Source organism: Oncorhynchus mykiss, chromosome 2 (assembly GCF_013265735.2).
Source record: "Oncorhynchus mykiss isolate Arlee chromosome 2, USDA_OmykA_1.1, whole genome shotgun sequence".
Lineage (NCBI taxonomy): Eukaryota > Metazoa > Chordata > Actinopteri > Salmoniformes > Salmonidae > Oncorhynchus > Oncorhynchus mykiss.
Genome location: NC_048566.1, coordinates 84,296,222 through 84,311,568, shown reverse-complemented (window position 1 = coordinate 84,311,568; position 15,347 = coordinate 84,296,222). Strand labels below are relative to the sequence as shown.

At 40.5% G+C, this 15,347-nt stretch overlaps 1 protein-coding gene across 4 annotated transcripts in view; it reads right to left on the bottom strand.

Moving 5' to 3' along the window:
* LOC110498007 (UPF0606 protein KIAA1549) overlaps nt 1–15,013 on the bottom strand; it is an 86,200-nt gene extending 71,187 nt beyond the window's left edge. The window contains exons 1-2 of one of the 4 annotated variants that reach the window (XM_036957291.1): nt 14,740–15,013; nt 13,481–13,762 (exon numbers count right to left, since the gene is read on the bottom strand). In XM_036957291.1, coding sequence (XP_036813186.1) covers nt 13,481–13,730 — 250 coding nt within the window. In that variant the 5' untranslated portion in view covers nt 13,731–13,762; nt 14,740–15,013. The remainder of the gene's footprint in view (nt 1–13,480; nt 13,763–14,739) is intronic. The other 3 variants (XM_036957284.1, XM_036957270.1, XM_036957279.1) reach the window with 3 other exon arrangements.
* Between the last annotated feature and the right edge of the window lie 334 nt (nt 15,014–15,347).

Here is a 15,347-nt window from a genome sequence, read left to right as displayed (position 1 = left end):
GGATGAACCAAACTTGTGGAGGTCTGCAACTTTGTTTCTGAGCTCTTGGCTGATTTCTTTTGATTTTCCAACAGAGTTTGAAGGTAGGCCTTGAAATACATCCACAGGTACACCTCCGATTGACTAAAATTATGTCAATTAGCCTATCAGAAGCTTCTAAAGCCATGACATAATTTTCTGGAATTTTCCAAACTGTTTAAAGGCACAGTCAACTTAGTGTATGTAAACTTCTGACCCACTGGACTTGTAATACAGTGAATTATAAGTGAAATAATCTGTCTGTAAACAATTGTTGAAAAAATCACTTGTGTTATACACAAAGTAGATGTCCTAACCGACTTGCCAAAACTATAGTTTGTTAACAAGAAATTTGTGGAGTGGTTAAAAAACAAGTTTTAATGACTCCAACCTAAGAGTATGTAAACTCTTACAAAAACACAGCATGGCAAAGCCACTTGAGTAAAAGCTTGTCTGATATGCAGGAGTATATTACATTATGCATAAATCCAGTTAACCGAAGTGCAGATAAAAACGTGATGAGAAGCAGCAGTTGGCTAAATGTGTTCAATCGTTCAGGAAGAGTGCTATAGATTTCCTGATTTATGGATCAATGCTTTCAATATAACAAATGATTATGGGCGCCAATGGTAACATGTAATGTCAGAAAGCATGATCATTAAGCAGCATATTGTGTCACACATTGAGATCGTATTTTGAAAGATCAGTTCAATACCCATCTCAACATAGGCTACATTGTAACACTGATGGGTAAACAGACAGTTCTGCAGTGAGTAGGCTAGGCCTAAGTAATTAACTATAAAACCTAACCCTTTCAAGCATGCTTAGATGAGAATCAATAGCTTAGGCCTATTGGTTAAGTGTGCATCAGGAAACTCTTGAGATGATGCATGTATCTTTATTTCTGAGAAAATTATAGGAAATCTTATATTTATAGGCTGATGTCTATATCAGGTGTAAATAGTCAAGAATCACACCTACTAGGTCTGGTATATAGATAAACACAACGACAGGCATTTTAATGTGCATCTTCAGACCACTGACAATAAAAATAAGTACAAAATAAATTGAGTATACCAAACATTGGGAACACCTTCTTAATAATGAGCACCTACCCCCTCCCCCACATTTGCCCTCAGAACAGCCTCAATTCATCTGGGTGTGGACTCTACAAGGTGTCGAAAGCGTTCCACAGGGATGTTGACTCCAATGCCCACAGTTGTGTCAAGTTGGCTGGATGCCCCTTGGGTGGTGGACCATTCTTGACACACAGGAAACTGTTGCGCATGAAAAACCCACAAACCGGTGCGCCTGGCACTTACTACCATAGCTCATTCAAAGGCACTTCAAACTTTTGTCTTTCCCATTCACTGAATGGCACACATACACAATCCTTGTCTCAAGGCTTAAAATGTCTTCTTTAACCGGTCTCCCCCTTCATCTACATTTATTGAAGTGGATTTAACAAGTGACAGCAATAAGGGATCCTAGCTTTCACCTGGATTCACCTGGTCAGTCTATGTCATGGAAAGTTTTCGGTTTAAATACAGTCTAAAATAAAGGCTTTAGGTCCAGGTTTATATTCAGGCAATAGGCGACTTTGCCAAGGACATCATTAAATGTTCTTATACCTGTATAGTAATGTTGTAATTACTAATAGTAACAATGTGACCGAATTCAGCATTGTGGGAGTTTCTTAAAAATGTACATAAGCTCACCTTCCTGAATTAAGTCCCATATTGTATTAGCCTATTGACTGGCCTGTTTGGCAAGTCAAGCCAAATAGGCCAGTAAAATGCCTCTCACTCTTTTTGTTAGGCATTGACAATAGCACCATTAAAATGTGACTGACCGTGCACTCTCTCTCTGAATGGCTCTTGTGTGTGACAGCCACTTAGAAATGCAACTGCCTGATTCAGAACATAACGTGATGCTTTTAATTATCCCTTGTGTCACTCTTCATAAATGTATTTTACACCCCAATTTTTTATCCTTTTTATATATTAAAACATACAATCTACCTGCAGTGAAGCCGCTCAATATTTACATTACATTCAATCATCTTACCGTCTCCTGTCCAGAGCGACCCACAGGGGCAACCAGGGTCAAGAGCCCCGCCCAAGGTCACGTCGACAGATCTCCCACCAACTCAAAACGGAGTCTGGAACCAGCGACCTATCGGCCACCGGCCCAAGCTCCCAACCGCCAGGCCACCAACCATCCAAGATCCCCCCACAAAACAACATTGCAAAAACAAAAACACATCAAGGACAACAAAAATCAAAACAGCATGGCAAACTGTATATGTTTCAGTGCAGTTGTGGCACTATTTACATGTGTGTGTGTGTGTCCGTGTGTGTGCACATATGTGCGTTTCAATGAGAGTGTGTGTATATGCATGTGTAAAGTCGTGGCCAAACGTTTTGAGAATGACAAATTTACATTTTCACAAAGTCTGCTGCCTCAGTTTGTATGATGGCAATTTGCATATACTCCAGAATGTTATGAAGAGTGATCAGATGAATTGCAAATAATTGCAAAGTCCCTCTTTGCCATGTAAATTAACTGAATTAACTGAAAACATTTCCACTGCATTTCAGCCCTGCCACAAAAGGACCAGCTGATATCATGTCAGTGATTCTCTCGTTAACACAGGTGTGAGTGTTGACGAGGACAAGGCTGGAGATCACTCTGTCATGCTGATTGAGTTTGAATAACAGACAGGAAGCTTCAAAAGGAGGGTGTTGCTTAGAATCATTGTTCTTCCTCTGTTGCTTTGCACAAAAAGGGCTTCACAGGCAAGGATATTGCTGCCAGTAAGATTGCACTTAAATCAACCACTTATCGGATCATCAAGAACTTCAAGGAGAGTGGTTCAATTGTTGTGAAGAAGGCTTCAGGGCGCCCAAGAAAGTCCAGCAAGCGCCAGGACCGTCTCCTAAAGTTGATACAGCTGCGGGATCGGGGCACCACCAGTACAGAGCTTGCTCAGGAATGGCAGCAGGCAGGTGTGAGTGCATCTGCACGCACAGTGAGGTGAAGACTTTTGGAGGATGGCCTGGTGTCAAGAAGGGCAGCAAAGAAGCCACTTCTCTCCAGGAAAAACATCAGGGACAGACTGATATTCTGCAAAAGGTACAGGGATTGGAGTGCTGAGGACTGGGGTAAAGTCATTTTCTCTGATGAATCCCCTTTCCGATTATTTGGGGCATCCGGAAAAAAGCTTGTCTGGAGAAGACAAGGTGAGCTCTACCATCAGTCCTGTGTCATGCCAACAGTAAAGCATCCTGAGACCATTCATGTGTGGGGTTGCTCCTCAGCCAAGCGAGTGGGCTCACTCACAATTTTGCCTAAGAACACAGCCATGAATAAAGAATGGTATCAACAAATACTCCGAGAGCAACTTCTCCCAACCATCCAGGAACAGTTTGGTGATGAACAATGCATTTTCCAAAAAGTGATAACTAAGTGGCTCGGGGAACAAAACATCGATATTTTGGGTCCATGCCCAGGACACTCCCCAGATCTTAATCCCATTGAGAACTTGTGGTCAATCCTCAAGAGGCGGGTGGACAAACAAAAACCCACAAATTCTGACAAACTCCAAGCATTGATTATTTAAGAATGGGCTGCCATCAGTCAGGATGTTTCCCAGAAGTTAATTGACAGCATGCCAGGGCAGATTGCAGAGGTCTTGAAAAAGAAGGGTCAACACTGCAAATATTGACTCTTTGCATCAACTTCATGTAAATGTCAATAAAAGCCTTTGACACTTATGAAATGCTTGTAATTATACTGCAGTATTCCATAGTAACGTCTGAAAAAAATATCTACAGACACTGAAGCAGCAAACTTTGTGAAAATGTATATTTGTGTCATTCTCAAAACTTTTGGCCACGACTGTACACGCATACAAGCACCTGCACAGCATTAGCCTCAGGCAAATAGCCATTGGATGTAACAGAGTTGCCCTTCAGTGTCATTCAAATGTACTTTCTTTGGTTTATTTGAACTTAATTTTTTACTTTTGACTTTGACCGTCATTGTATCCCCCGCCCCTCAACTCCACGCCATCCCAACCCTCAACTTATCCCATCTGTCTCTGCTGGCCACCCTCTTCAGATTTCTACGTGCCATATATCTTTCAATTATGCTGTGATGTTTAACAAAATTTGTATCTATCTAATCGAATCCACAGATTTTGAGTTGAAGAGAAATATTTTAATTAATAGTATTAGTAATTGACTGACCAGCTCTCTCCAGATCTCCCAACAATACTATTTCTAGGGACAATTTTAGATGAATGTTAGGCTTTTTCAGCCAAAAGGCACAAAATCTTTTTATATAACAACTCATACACCCTGTGCCATCAAATCTTTCTTCACAGCTTTCAACATGCTGGTCCTCAAATGAAACTGGTATAGTTCCTTTATATTGGACAGACAGACACGTTCCCTACCTGCCTCCTCCATTTTTGGGGTAATGCTGTAATCAGTTGGTTGTAGTCTTGGATTGAGCAGACCTTCCCATACCATTCTGATTAAGCCATGAAAGACATGACTCTACCATTCTAATTTACAAAATAATTTAAAAACAAAATAACCTTTTCAAACATATTTTCCATAAATACAGGTATTTTATCAACCAGCACATTTGAGGTCAACCATAATATTTCTTGTAATCCTCCGAGAGCAACTTTTTTCTGGGGGATGAAAATGAAATTGTAACTAGCTCTGCAATGCTTGTTTGAAAAAGAGAGAAACCTTGAACAAGGTTTCATTTTCAATTAATATTTTTTTTTTACATGCAATCTGCACAAAAGCAAAAAGGTTGAGCTTTTCCTAATCTACTTGAGAACTATTTTGGGTTGAAGTAAAACATTTGTATAATTGAGAGAGGTTTAGTGCTTTTATATTTAATAATCTCAGCACACCCAGTTCATATTCATTATTATTTACCTTTATTTAACAAGGCAAGTCAGTTAAGAACAAATTCTTATTTTCAATGCCTAGCCTAGCCTGTTCAGGGGCAGAACGACAGATTTGTACCTTGTCAGCTCAGGGGTTTGAACTTGCAACCTTCCAGTTACTAGTCTAACGCTCTAACCACTAGGCTACCCTGCCACCCCGATTATATAGATAGGCACGCTTTATCTTGTCCGTTTTAGCATCCCACATAAAGCAAAATATTTTTTGCTCATATGATTTGAAAAACAAATCATCAGGAGTAGGCAGCGCCATAAGTGAGTAAACTGAGATAAGACTAAGGAGTTAATCAGTGTAATTTTTCCATAAATAGACAGGTATTAACCTCTCCATGGTTATAGGATCTTGTCTATTTTTACTAGTTTTCTATTCAAATTCAATATGGTAGAGCTCATTTATATATTTTGCGATATGAATATCAAGTATGTCTACTTCACCGTCAGCCCATTATTTAGGTAAACTGCAGGGTAATGGAAAAGGTGTGTATTTGAAAGATCCAATACGTAATATGGTAAACTTATCATAATTACGTTTTAGTCCAGAGGACAGAAAAGTTATCTAGCTCTTCAATGAGACATTGCAAGGATCTAGCTTACAATTGCTTTTCTGTTTGCATTGACACATGCCAAATTGACACATGCCAAGTTAACAAACAGATTACCGACCATTTCAAATTCCACCATAACTTCTCCGCTATGCAATCTGGTTTCAGAGCTGGTCATGGGTGCACCTCAGCCACGCTCAAGGTCCTAAATGATATCATAATCGCCATCGATAAAAGACAGTACTGTGCAGCTGTCTTCATCGACCTGGCCAAGGCTTTTGACTCTGTCAATCACCACATTCTTATCTGCAGACTCAATAGCCTTGGTTTCTCAAATGACACTCTTCTCTGTACACATCAATGATGTCGCTCTTGCTGCGTGTGATTCTCTGATCCACCTCTACGCAGACTACACAATTCTTTATACCTCTTCCCCTTCTTTGGACACTGTGTTAACTAACCTCCAGACGAGCTTGAATGCCATACAACTCTCCTTCTGTGGCCTCCAACAGCTCTTAACCAACAGCTCTTAACCTCTCTTGGGTAGGGGGCAGTATTTTCACCCCAAATTAAACTGCCTTCTACTCAGGCCCATAAGCTAGGATATGCATATCATTCGATTTGGATAGAAAACACTCTGTTAAAATAATGTCTGAGTATAACAGAACTGATATGGCAGGCGAAAACCTGAGGAAAATCCAACCAGGAAGTACTATTATTTTGAAAGCCTGTTTCCATTGAAAGCCTATCCACCATACAAAGACTTAGGACCCAGTATGGCTTCCTCTAAATCAAATCAAATCAAATCTATTTGTCACATACACATGGTTAGCAGATGTTAATGCGAGTGTAGCGAAATGCTTGTGCTTCTAGTTCCGACAATGCAGTAATAACCAACGAGTAATCTAACCTAACAATTCCAAAACTACTACCTTATACACACAAGTGTAAAGGGATAAAGAATATGTACATAAAGATATATGAATGAGTGATGGTACAGAACGGCATAGGCAAGATGCAGTAGATGGTATGGAGTACAGTATATACATATGGAGTACAGTATATACATTTGAAATGAGTAATGTAGCGTATGTAAACAAAAGTGGCATAGTTTAAAGTGGCTAGTGATACATGTATTACATAAAGATGCAGTAGATGATATAGAGTACAGTATATACATATACATTTGAGATGAGTAATGTAGGGTATGTAAACATTATATTAAGTAGCATTGTTTAAAGTGGCTAGTGATATATTTTACATCAATTTCCATCAATTCCCATTATTAAATGTGGCCAGTCTTTAGGCATTGTTTCTTTACTCTGAAAAATTAGGGAGATACACCACGTTCAATGAGTGGACAGTTGAAATTTCCAGACATGAGCCAAGTGCATGATCATGAGTGCGCCTTTCTTGTTTCTCCTTTTCTATTGACGAAGCTTTTGTCTGGTTTAAATATTATTGATTATTTATGACAAAAACAACCTGAGGATTGATTTTAAACATCGTTTGACATGTTTCTATGAACTTTTATTGTACATTTAAAAAACTTTTAGTCTGGATTTAGTGCAAACAAAAAGGAAGGTTTTGGTCATAAAGAAGGACATTATCGAACAAAACAAACATTTATTGTCTAACATGGAGACCTGGGAGTGCCACTAGATGAAGATTATCAAAGGTAAGTGATTAATTCTAACACTATTTCTGACTTTTGTGACACCTCTCCTTGGTTGGAAAATGACTGTATGGGTTCCTGTGGCTAGGGCTAACATAATCGTTTGGTGGGCTTTCGCCGTAAAGCCTTTTTGAAATCGGACACTGTGGTTGGATTTACAAGAAGTTTATCTTTAATGGTATATAATACTTGTATGTTTGAGGAATTTTAATTATGGGATTTCTGTTTTGAATTTGGCGCCCTGCAATTTCACTGGCTGTTGTCTAGGTGGGACGCTAGCGTTAAATGCAAGTAAAACTAAATGCATGCTCTTCAGCCGATCACTGCCCGCACCTACCCGCCGGTCCGGCATCACTACTCTGGACGGTTCTGACTTAGAATATGTGGACAACTACAAATACCTAGGTGCCTGGTTAGATGGTAAACTCTCCTTCCAGACTCACATTAAGCATCTCCAATCAAAAACTATATCTAGAATCGGCTTCCTATTTCGCAACAAAACATCCTTCACTCATGCTGCCAAACATACCCTCGTAAAACTGATCATCATACCGATCCTCGACTTCGGCGATGTCATTTACAAAATAACCTCCAACACTCTACTCAACAAATTGGATGCAGTCTACCACAGTGCCATCCGTTTTGTCACCAAAGCAATAAATACTACCCACCACTGCGACCTGTACGCTCTCGTTGGCTGACCCTCACTTCATACTTGTCACCAAACTCACTGGCTCCAGGTCATCTACAAGTCTCTGCTAGGTAAAGCCACGCCTTATCTCAGCTCACTGGTCACCATAGCAGCACACACCCATAGCACGCGCTCCAGCACGTATATCTCACTGGTCACCCCCAAAGCCAATTCTTCCTTTGGCCGCCTCTCCTTCCAGTTCTCTGCTGCCGATGACTGGAACGAAAAGCAAAAATCACTGAAGCTGGAGACTCATATCTCCCTCACTAGCTTTAAGCACCAGCTATCAGAGCAGCTAACAGATCACTGCACCTGTACATAGCCCATCTGTAAATAGCCCATCCAACTACCTCATCCCCATACAGTATTTATGTATTTATCTTACTCCTTTTCACCCCAGTATCTCTACTTGCACATTCATATATATATATATATATATATATATATATATATCTATATATATATTTCTCAGCTCCTGCTGGAGCGCGTGCTATGGGTGTGTGCTTCTATGGTGACCAGTGAGCTGAGATAAGATATATACACACACACATATATTCTGCACATTTACCATTCCAGTGTTTAATTGCTATATTGTAATTACTTTGCCACCGTGGCCTATTTATTACCTTACCTCCCTTATCCTACCTCATTTGCGCATACTATATATAGACTTTGTCTAATGTATTATTGACTGTATGTTTGTTTATTCCATGTGTAACTTTGTGTTGTTGTATGTGTCGAACTGCTTTGCTTTATCTTGGCCAGGTCGCAGTTGCAAATGAGAACTTGTTCTCAACGAGCCTAAAATATATACAGTGGGGAGAACAAGTATTTGATACACTGCCGATTTTGCAGGTTTTCCTACTTACAAAGCATGCAGAGGTCTGTAATTTTTATCATAGGTACACTTCAACTGTGAGAGACAGAAAATCACATTGTATGATTTTTAAGTAATTAATTTGCATTTTATTGCATGACATAAGTATTTGATCACCTACCAACCAGTAAGAATTCCGGCTCTCACAGACCTGTTAGTTTTTCTTTAAGAAGCCCTCCTGTTCTCCACTCATTACCTGTATTAACTGCACCTGTTTGAACTCGTTACCTGTATAAAAGACACCTGTCCACACACTCAATCAAACAGACTCCAACCTCTCCACAATGACCAAGACCAGAGAGGGTGTAAGGACATCAGGGATAAAATTGTAGACCTGCACAAGGCTGGGATGGGCAACAGGACAATAGGCAAGCAGCTTGGTGAGAAGGTAACAACTGTTGGGGCAATTATTAGAAAATGGTAGAAGTTCAAGATGACGGTCAATCACCTTCGGTCTGGGGCTCCATGCAAGATCTCACCTCATTGGGCATCAATGATCATGAGGAAGGTGAGGGATCAGCCCAGAACTACACGGCAGGACCTGGTCAATGACCTGAAGAGAGCTGGGACCACAGTCTCAAAGAAAACCATTAGTAACACACTACGCCGTCATGGATTAAAATCCTGCAGTGCACGCAAGGTCCCCCTGCTCAAGCCAGCGCATGTCCAGGTCCGTCTGAAGTTTGCCAATGACCATCTGGATGATCCAGAGGAGGAATGGGAGAAGGTCATGTGGTCTGATGAGACAAAAATATAACTTTTTGGTCTAAGCTCCACTCGCCGTGTTTGGAGTCAAGAAGGATGAGTACAACCCCAAGAACACCATCCCAACCGTGAAGCATGGAGGTGGAAACATCATTCTTTGGGGATGCTTTTCTGCAAAGGGGACAGGATGACTGCACCGTATTGAGGGAGGATGGATGGGGCCATGTATCGCGAGATCTTGGCCAACAACCTCCTTCCCTCAGTAAGAGCATTGAAGATGGTTCGTGGCTGGGTCTTCCAGCATGACAACGACCCGAAACACACAGCCAGGGCAACTAAGGAGTGGCTCCGTAAAAAGCATCTCAAGGTCCTGGAGTGGCCTAGCCAGTCTCCAGACCTGAACCCAATAGAACATCTTTGGAGGGAGCTGAAAGTCCGTATTGCCCAGCGACAGCCCCGAAACCTGAAGCATCTGGAGAAGGTCTGTATGGAGGAGTGGGTCAAAATCCCTGCTGCAGTGTGTGCAAACTTGGTCAAGAACTACTAAACGTATGATCTCTGTAATTGCAAACAAAGGTTTCTGTACCAAATATTAAGTTCTGCTTTTCTGATGTATCAAATACTTATGTCATGCAATAAAATGCAAATTAATTACTTAAACATCATTCAATGTAATTTTCTGGATTCTTTTTAGATTCCGTCTCTCACAGTTGAAGTGTACCTATGATAAAAATTACAGACCTCTACATGCTTTGTAAGTAGGAAAACCTGCAAAATCGGCAGTGTATCAAATACTTGTTCTCCCCACTGTATATAATGTTTATGTAGTTGTACCCACTTCATTTATACTGTATTCTAGTCAGGGCTTATCCTATATAACTAATGCTGAGCACAACGTTTCTATTCATATACCGGTACTGTCCACTGTGTCCATACTGTCAATACACACCATCATATACAGTGACTTAAGAAAGTATTCAGACCCCTAGACGTTTTCCACATTTTGTTACCTTGTAGCTTTATTCTAAAATGGATTCAATTGTTTTTCTCCCCTCACCAAATCTACACACAATAACCCATAATGACAAAGCAAAAACAGGATTAGACATTTTTGATAATTTATTAAAAATAAAACTGGAATATGACATTTACATAAGTATTCAGACCCTTTACTCAGTACTTTGTTGAAGCACCTTTGGCAGCGATTACAGTATAGATTCTTCTTGGGTCTGACGCAACAAGCTTGGCACACCTGTATTTGTGGAGATTCTCACAGAGGAACTCTAGAGCTCTGTCAGTGACCATCAGGTTCTTGGTCAACTCCGTGACCAAGGCCCTTCTCCCCCAATTGCTCAGTTTGGCCGGGTGGGACAGCTCTAGGAAGAGTCTTGGTGGTTCCAAACATTTTCCATTTAAGAATGATGGAGGCCACTGTGTTCTTGGGGACCTTCAATGCTGCAGAAATGTTTTGGTACCCTTCCCCAGATCTGTGCCTCGACATAATCCTGTCTCTGAGGTTGACGGCCAATTCCTTCGACCTCATGGCTTGGTTTGTGCTCTGACATGCACTGTCAACTGTGGGACCTTATATACAGTTGAGGTTGGGAGTTTACGTATACCTTAGCCAAATACATTTAAACTCAGTTTTTCACAATTCCTGACATTTAATCCTAGTAAAAATTCCCTGTCTTAGGTCAGTTAGGATCACAACTTTATTTTAAGAATGTGAAATGTCAGAATAATAGTAGAGAGAATGATTTATTTCAGCTTTTATTTCTTTCATCACATTCCCAGGGGGTCAGAATTATACACTCAATTAGTATTTGGTAGCATTGCCTTTAAATTGTTTAACTTGGATAATATGTTTCAGGTAGCCTTCCACAAGCTTCCCACAATGAGTTAGGTGAATTTTGGCCCATTCCTCCTGACAGAGCTGGTGTAACGGAGTCAGGTTTGTAGGCCTCCTTGCTCACACACGTTCTGCACACACATTCTCTATAGGATTGAGGTCAGGGCTTTGTGATGGCCACTCTAATACCTTGACTTTGTTGTCCTTAAGCCATTTTGCCACAACTTTGGAAGTATGCTTGAGGTCATTGTCCATTTGGAAGACCCATTTGCGACCAAGCTTTAACTTCCTGACTGATGTCTTGATGCCATCTATTTTGTGAAGTGCACCAGTCCCTCCTTCTTCGGCTTGCAAGCCTCCCCCTTTTCCTCCAATCATAACAATGGTCATTATGGCCAAACAGTTCTATTTTTGTTTCATCAGACCAGAGGATATTTCTCCAAAAAGTACCATCTTTATCCCCATGTGCAGTTGCAAACCGTAGTCTGGCTTTTTTTTATGGCGGCTTTGGAGCAGTGGCTTCTTCCTTGCTGAGAAGCCTTTCAGGTTACGTCAATATAGGATTTGTTTTTACTGTGGATATAGATACTTTTGTACCTGTTACATCCAGCATCTTCACAAGGTCCTTTCCTGCTGTTCTGGGATTGATTTGCACTTTTTGCACCAAAGTACGTTCATCTCTAGGAGACAGAACACTGTGGTCCCATGGTGTATACTTGCATACTATTGTTTTTACAGATGAACGTGGTACCTTCAGGCGTTTGGAAATTGCTCCCAAGAATGAACCAGACTTGTGGAGGTCTGCAATTATTTTTCTGAGGTCTTGGCTGATGTCTTTTGATTTTCCCATGATGGCAAGTAAAGAGGCACTGAGTTTGAAGGTAGACCTTGAAATACATCCACAGGTACACCTCCGATTGACTCAAATTATGTCAATTAGCCTATCAGAAGCTTCTAAAGCCCTGACATCATTTTCTGGAATTTTCCAAGCTGTTTTCCAAGCTGTTTAAAGTCAACTTAGTGTATGTAAACTTCTGACCCACTGGAATTGTGATACAGTGAATTATAAGTGAAATAATACATCTGTAAACAATTGTTGGAAAAATGACTTGTGTCATACACAAAGTAGATGTCCTAACCGACTTCCAAAACTATAGTTTGTTAACGAGAAATTTGTGGAGTGGTTGAAAAAAATAGTTTTAATGACTCCAACCTAAGTGTATGTAAACTTCCGACTTCAACTGTAGATAGGTGTGTGCCTTTCCAAATCATGTTCAATCAATTGAATTTAACACAGGTGGACTCCAATCAAGTTGTAGAAACATCTCAAGAATGATCAATGGAAACAGGATGCACCTGAGCTCAATATCGAGTCTCATAGCAAAGGGGCTGAATACTTATGTAAATAAGGAATTTCTGTTTTTATTTTTAAGAAATTTGCAATAATGTTTATAAACCTGTTTTCGCTTCATCATTATGGGGTATTGTGTGTAGATTTAATCAATTTTAGAATAAGGCTGTAACATAACAAAACGTGGAAATAGTCAAGGCATCTGAATACTTTCCAAAGGCACTGTATATTCATATTCCGGACACTGACATTGGTCATTCTGATATTTATTCATTTCTTTATTTTAATTTTTTGGGTTTGTGGATTGTTTGGTATTTCTGCACTGTTGGAGCTAGAAACATAAGTATTTCACAGCACCTGCAATATATGTGTACGCGACCAGTAGGCTGTTGTCAATATGGCAAATGTTATTTATTTATTTAACTAGGCAAGTCAGTTAAGAACAAATTCTTATTTACATTGACGGCCTACTCCGGCCATACCCGGACGACAATGGGCCAATTGTGCGCCGCCCTATGGGACTCCCAATCACAGCCGGATGTGAAACAGCCTGGATTTGAACCAGGTGATTATACCTCTTGCGCTGAAATGCAGTGCCTTAGACCGCTGCGCCACTCAGGAACCCAATTATATAAAGGCTATTACACAGAGGGTTATTACACTGACATTTCAAATAGCATTCCATAGCCTTCACCACCTGTTGATTTGCCACCTGTTACGAGTCAGGGAAGTTATCAAACATTAAAGGTTCATGGATCATGTCTGTGAGAGAGGTGTCTGCTTACCTGCTGCAGGTGAACCTGCTGTGATCATTGTCACCAACAGCATCAGCCCTAGAACCGCTGCACCGAAGCCTTGAATGGGCAGAACGGTCTTGGAAATCCCCAATGAACCCATAGAGAAGCGTAAACCCTCCATTGCATGGAAGTCATGGCATTTTATCCACTTATGATGCATCCCAGTAGATACCACGAGCTGGAGAATGCAGGTATTGCTTGTGTGATCTCCCTCAATGTACCCTTTCTTCCATATCATATATCAGCTTTCGGTAAGAGGGGTTGATTAAGCTGTGTGCAAACCAAAACAATGATGTCAAAAAATATTCCATGCATTGTGAGAGCATCGACAGTTGTCTGTCTATCAATATGAGCACATAAAGCAAACAACTTGGGAAAAACATGCAGTCAAAAAAAGATGAACACACAAAAGAGAAAGACAACACACTTTAGGCTAAAATCTTTCTGTTTATCTGAAAACCACTCCATGATAAGGACCCTGACATAACAGTGTGCTAGGCTGGATGCCGGCAGCCTAGTTATGTCAACCCTGGCTGTCCTTTGTTCTCTCCTGGGTTAAGCTTTCATATGAGGACATGCATTGCCTTTCTCCAAATCAGTAGAGCATTGAGGGAAACGTGCTACTCATGATGAAGACACCTATCTGCTCTGACATGCCAGTAGGCAAAGGTGATGCAAGCGCAAATCAGGGATTAGCTATTAGCTAAGTGTGGGGGAATTCACCGCATGTGCTAAAAACAGAATTACAATGTAACATAGCAAATGTGAAAACGTGTGCGGGTGTGTCTGAGCCGCAACACTAGTAAATACGAATGTTATTCTTATTTACTAGCTAGCGAGCTAGCTATTTATACACCAAAATTACATTAGCTACCTATTAGTAGCGAGCCTACTACTGTACCTAAAGGGGCTCAATGTGTAAAAATGATCCTGACACTACTAGCTAGCTAGCCTGCTCTGCTGCCTGGTTGACTGACTCGTCATGAGTTGTCTCCTTGTCCTCCTTCCCAACCCGTTTTCTCCATGAATATCATAGTATCTTATAACTAAATAAAACAGGTAATACTTTGTTATTTTTATAAACAAGCTCAAGTCAACATACAACAACAAACAAACCATAGACAAGTTTTAAAGTTAGCTAGCTATCTTGCGCTCGGAGTTCAGAGATAACGGGAATCCTGTGCCCCATCTATCCTATGCATTTGCAGTGTCCCAATCACATACAATAGTAGAGCACATCATCTTACCAAAACGGAGCTTCACATTCTCTGTTTCCCTTTGTCTGGACGTTTTCATATCCACAAAAACAATCAAATGAACCGGACTAGCTAAATACCACTTGAAATAGTTAGCTACCTAATATCATTGTCCTTTCCGTTTTCTTTGGGCATCTTTCGCTCTCGCACTGGCCACTCGTCCTGAGGATTGCAATAACTCCTCCCCGAGCCCTGATTAGATATTTATTATCTAACGTCCTACGATCATTGGTTGCAGTGCAGTCCTTCAAACAGGAGGTGTTCGGTTGTCCATCTCTGGCTGCATCTGTGGTTTCACGGCAACACCGTTCGTGCGATGCACACAATCCCTTGAGCTATTACATGGGCTGACAGACAAACTGAATGGTAATTGATTAACTGTATTATACAGAAAATGTTAAACGTTTATTTTCCTGAAAGCATTGTCAGGGAAGGTATACAATAAACGTTTTTCCCTACTTCAAATATGTGTTAGCAAAAGCAATAGTCAGGCCACTTATAAACAAAATACGATGTCATGAAATAGAGACAAGACTGGTGAACACTTTGATTTAACTATGAAAATTAGGGTAAATAACTGATTTAAGGTTCACAGCAAG